The 5611-nt window shown below is 33.0% G+C and overlaps 1 protein-coding gene across 1 annotated transcript; it reads left to right on the top strand.

Annotated features, from left to right (window-relative positions):
* The first annotated feature begins 1062 nt into the window (after positions 1-1062).
* On the top strand, positions 1063-5246 carry LOC149467912 (uncharacterized). Its single transcript, XM_089671065.1, is given in 1 exon segment — positions 1063-5246. A coding segment is annotated over 1 exon segment (2709 nt). The 5' UTR covers positions 1063-1322; the 3' UTR covers positions 4032-5246.
* The last annotated feature ends 365 nt before the right edge of the window (positions 5247-5611 follow it).

Here is a 5611-nt window from a genome sequence, read left to right as displayed (position 1 = left end):
AGCATAGGAAATATGATAGCTGACACATTAGCAAAAGAAGCAGCTGTTAATGAACAGTCAGAGACTCCATCTGAATTAGTTTCAGTAAACACAGTCAGAAAAACAGATACACAGATCCCCTCATTTGCAGAAGAACAGAAAAAGGACCCGTCCCTTTCTGCTTCTCAGGTTGATACAGAATCTTCCTTTGTTTTTGAAAACGAGATTTTGTTTCATGACTGTAACAGGGTTCTGCATCCTGTCATACCAAAACATTTACAAGTGGAGTTCACAAAATACAATCATGAAAGTTTAGGCCATGTAGGTAAGCAGAGATTGTTAGAGATTCTCAAAGAGAAATTTTTCTGGGAAAAAATGGATGAGACTGCAGACAATGTAATTCAATCTTGTCTTATTTGTGCTCAAGTGAACCCCAGGCCAAAAGGACAGAAACCTCCTTTACAAAGAACTCCTCCAGCTAATGGTCCATGGTCCACATTACAACTTGACTATATAGGACCATTACCAACAGGAAAAAATGGTTTCAAATATGCTCTCATAATTGTTGATGTTTTCTCAAAATGGGTTGAGATTTTACCTGTACGCACAGACGATGCACTAACAACTGCAAGAATGTTAATTAATCATGTTTTTCCAACTTGGGGATCCCAATTGACATCAGTTCAGATCGTGGAACTCATTTCACAGGTAAAGTAATGCAGGCAATGTGTAAAATTTTGGGAATCCAGCAAAGATTTCATGTTCCATACCATCCGCAATCTGCAGGTATTGTGGAAAAAATGAACAGGACTATCAAATCCAGAATTGCTAAAATGTTGTTAGACAAAGGACATACATGGGTAGATGCCGTGCCTTTTGTTCTGATGAGTATCAGAAGTACAACATCTTCATCTACACAATACAGTCCATTTGAACTAATGACAGGTAGAAAAATGCCGCTTGTTTTTCCACATGAACTGTGTTTTTTGTCAACTCCGCAGAAAGAAGCAATTGAGAAAACCAAATGGTTACAGATGTTGCAAGACAATCTAAACGCCATTTTGCCACATGCAGCTGCTCACATGCAGAAAATGATCCCTCCACACTCCTCAAAATTTGAGAAAGGTGGACAAGTCATGATTAAAACATTTAGAAAAAGTGGGCCGTGGCAAAGTAATTGGGAAGGTCCTTTTGAAATTTTGGACACACTTGGTGTAATGATACAAGTCCAAAGACCTCTCAATTCTGTTAAAAATGCACGGAGACAACAAAAAATATGGGTTCACACTGATCAATGCAAGCTGTTTATGCCAAGATAATGATACTGCATTTCTTTTGCAGAAATGACATCTGATAATCAAATATGGAGGAACATCAAACTCCAAAAAGAAATACTGACAACATCAGAAAATTGGAAAGAAAGAAAGAACATTAAAAGGAGAAAATTCGTCATCACAGGACTCCTTTTCTCATTAATGACATTTTTATTCCTAAAAACTTATATGACTTTTTCCAGCCTAGCAGAGAAGAACAAGTCTGAAACCCTGCATAAAAGAGAATTGCCTTTATCCAGAAACAAGAGACATTTTCCAAGATACAGTGACATTGACACAGCCGTAGACTTGTATGGACTTGCTTGTATAGGTCATGGAGCTACTTGTTGTATGCAATTTTATTTTCTTCATAGTAACTCTATTGAAATACAAGCTAGAATAGAATCTAAAACAAAGTTTACAAAAATGCAAGGATCATATGTACATAATAATAAAACTGGTACATATGAATGTAATTTAACTGAGATGGGATTCTGGTCTATAGTTTTAAAAGGAAATGAGTCTACAATTTGGACTGGCGATGTAACTGGAGATAGAGTAGGTTCTTCTTCTGTAGGAGGATCCAAAACAGATATTTGGTTTTTGACCCAATATTATTTACAGTTTATGGATCCTGAACACTTAAAAATTACAGGAGATGAAGAAGGATATGTAATTAGAGTATGGGATTTTCAAATAACAAGAGGTTCAGCTCACGTTAAAGTGAGAGTAACTATTTCAATTGTAGACTTGATTATTCCAGATATAAAAGTATCTCCTCAAGCTGTTAAAATTATAGAAGGAAAGGATGATTTAAATTTGATATGTACTACACAAATATATTTACCTCAAAATTCCCTATTAACTTGGAAAAGAAATGGTAAATTTTTGGGTAGTCTTTTCCATAGCTCTACTAATATAATTCGTAAGAGTAATCTTGGAAATGTAGATTGGACTAACAATAACTTTATTTATCAACACAGTAGTCCAAATCTTAATGACAGAGGCATATATGAATGCTGAATATCATTAGAAAATAATCCAATGAAATGTGATACTGCAAATGTTATAATTTCATCTCCTAAGAACATTAAGTGTACTGATGAAAAATTTATTCCTTCTAGTCCATTTCAAATTAATCATTTCCAACCCAGACATCTCTTAAGAGAAGGACATTTTGTGATTATACTTTGGAAATTTAATGTTTCTGAATGGAAAATTTCATCAAAGTATCCTCAATGCCAAGAATACTTAATTAATATGGAATTGGGTATGGATAAATGGTTTGGAGCTAATAATAAAAATAACAATAGGAATAAACGAGGTTTCGTAGAAGGAATTCTAGGAGGGGTTGGTACTATTGGAAGTATTACCAATAGTATGGATATTAATACATTAAAGTCTGATCTGGAAACAGCGGGCTTAGTGGGTAGTAAAAGTATTAAAGTTCAAAGAAATGTAAATCAAATATTAGAAAATATGTTAATGAAGACAGCTACGGTTATAGGCCCAGCTGTAGTCCACTTACAAGATGTTACTTTGAATTTAATGGACAGAGAACAACATTCCCACATAGCCAGAACATGTCTAGAAATACAGACAGAGTATTCTACCAATTTTAAAATAATTGCACAAGCATTCCAAAGTGGAATAACTCCTCTAAGTCTTTTGCAAAGTTTACCTAATGAATATGTATTTGCAAAAAATCATACAGATTTATGGATAAATAAATGGGTAGGATGTAATCAACATGAATGCTTTGGTACCTCAATGATTCCCATTGCTGGGAAAGAACAAATGTTAGTTCCAGTTACAGTCTTAGGATTGCCAGTTAGTAATACTCAGTTGCTATATTATCAATTACAGTTTGTAGATTTTGCTTTGGATACTAATACATCTGAACCAGAACAATTAGAGTTATCCTCTTGTTTACATTTTCAATCAAAAGTAATATGTTTGCCTAATCAGGACAAAAGTATTTTTCACTCTTGTTTTCATAATCATTCATTATGTACAGCAAGAATAGAAAAAGTAAAAACTTCATTTGACCTAGTCACTGTTGTAGGAAAGAGGAAAGTCTGTTTTCAAGTCATGACAGACACTGAAACAGTTAAAGCTTTCTTCCTATCCTGCACACATACAGATATCCTGAGTCGAGGCTTGTATTGTATAGAAGGAGATCTTACAGGAATTAGTTTAAATGGAATTAGAGTAAATTTAACTAATATACTTATGAAAAATGTGAGTGTTCTACCTATACAATATGATATATCTCAAGTAGATGAGTTTCCATGGAAGGAATGGGCAGAGATCATACAAAAGGATAAGGGATTATTAATTGCTTTGTCTGAAGAACTTCAGAAAGCAGAAATAATATTTAAGCATGAACAAGGAAATCTACTAGAGATAGAACATGATTGGTCTGAATTTTCAGGTCGTTCATGGTGGTCAAAATTTAAAAATACTGTATCAATGTGGGGAAAAACTTCAGTAACAGCAGCTGTTGGAAATATATTATTACACCCATTAATTATTAAATTTATTATTATGATTTTATGTATTTTATTTCAAATCTGTATTATGATTAGAATGAAACAATTTTACAAATTGATTAAGAAACAAATGAAAGAAGGTGAAAAAATCCTGTCAGGTATTATTAGAAGGAAGGTTACCTCTGACCTAACTGACCTGGTTATAGAAAATGGTGCATCTGGAACAACTGATTCAGAGCGTGTATAGTTGGGCCATGAATGAAGTATGAATGTATATATAATATTATATGATAAATTATATTTAGGGGGAATATTGTAAGAAATTAATTCACCATAAACAGACGTCTGTATCTTTTCATATCCTTCAAAATGACACCAAAGTCATTGAGCTAGTACATTTTAACTTTGCGTGTGTATGATGGCTTTGAAAACAGGTGTTAAAGATGAACCATGGTATATTCATGTCTAAGAGGTCAGCAGGTCATAAGCTTAGTCTTAAGAATAGCAATCGGAATGTAAAAAAAAAGATATTGGTATGCAGTAAAGAAAAGAAAGGATATGTCTTTTATAAAGAAAATCATGTCTAATCTATAATATAGTTAGTTGGATAATTATTTCATATAATCAATTTATTAGTTAGGAATAGTGTGTGATAAGTTTAGTATCAATTATTGTTGGTTATATGCATTTATGTGAACATTGCCTCTTTCTAAAGATATGTGAAGCCATTGTATATCATATGACAGTATCATGTATTTCTGTCGTCTAAGAGGTTTGAAGATAACGTCACACTAAGAATATAAGTTTAGAAGGTTTACATATATGGACACTAAGAGTATAAGTTTAGAAGAAGTACAAAAAAGGGTTTACTCATTTAGCTCACACTGAATTAGGAAATAACTGTTTAGTGGGTTGGTCTGGTAAAATATATATAAGATGTGCCTTAGAGACACACACACTGACATACACACATACACTCACTCACACTCATACATCAAGACATTATACAGCTGACACGCACTGACATTTTTAAGGCCTGCAAAGCCTTGATACACCTGTTGTCTTCCTTGCCAAGACTGAAACACTTGTCATAGACCAGGCAAGAGATTAGACATTTCTCCAAAGCTTATTTCTTTTTCCATAATCTACAACTTTTGTTATATTTTACTCTGTATTTTATTTTATCTTTTGTATTCATTTTTGATGCCAAGTGTGAATTAAAAAAAAGTCACACTGTTTTAAATCAGCCTGGCACTAGAACACTTTACCTCAAACGCCTAAAGACAGACACTTAAATAATATAAGTGTCACGATATTTAACAGGGGCTTACTTTCCAAAAGGAAAACATTTTAGGGGATTTCATATTGTCCTGAAATTCTTATTTGCTATGTTTAATGTTTGGTCTATATTTTTCTTTTTACAGTAAAAAATAAAAAGCCCAGTGATCATTAACCATTTCAATACTGGACACTTTCACCTCCTTCCTGCCTAGGCCATTTTTCAGTTTTCAGCACTGTCATATCTTGAATGACTAGATCATGCCACTCTGTACCCAAATGAAATTTCTATCATTTTTTGAGACTGATAGATCTTTCTTTTAGTGGGATTTTTAGTCACCACTGGGTTTTTATTGTTTGCTATATAAACAATTTCTTAGCTTCTTTTATAAACTTTTGCAAATAAATATTCTTTACTCATAAATTTAGACCAAGATATTTTCTGCTACATTTCTTTGGTAAAAATAACTCAGATCATTGTAGTTTTATTTAGTCTGTGTGAAAGTTATAGTCTACAAACTATGGTATGTATATTTATCTGAAAACTGA

Source organism: Staurois parvus, unplaced genomic scaffold, assembly GCF_062004578.1.
Source record: "Staurois parvus isolate SC_StPar_1 unplaced genomic scaffold, SC_StPar_1.0 ptg000097l, whole genome shotgun sequence".
Lineage (NCBI taxonomy): Eukaryota > Metazoa > Chordata > Amphibia > Anura > Ranidae > Staurois > Staurois parvus.
This window is presented reverse-complemented; position numbering and strand designations above follow the sequence as displayed.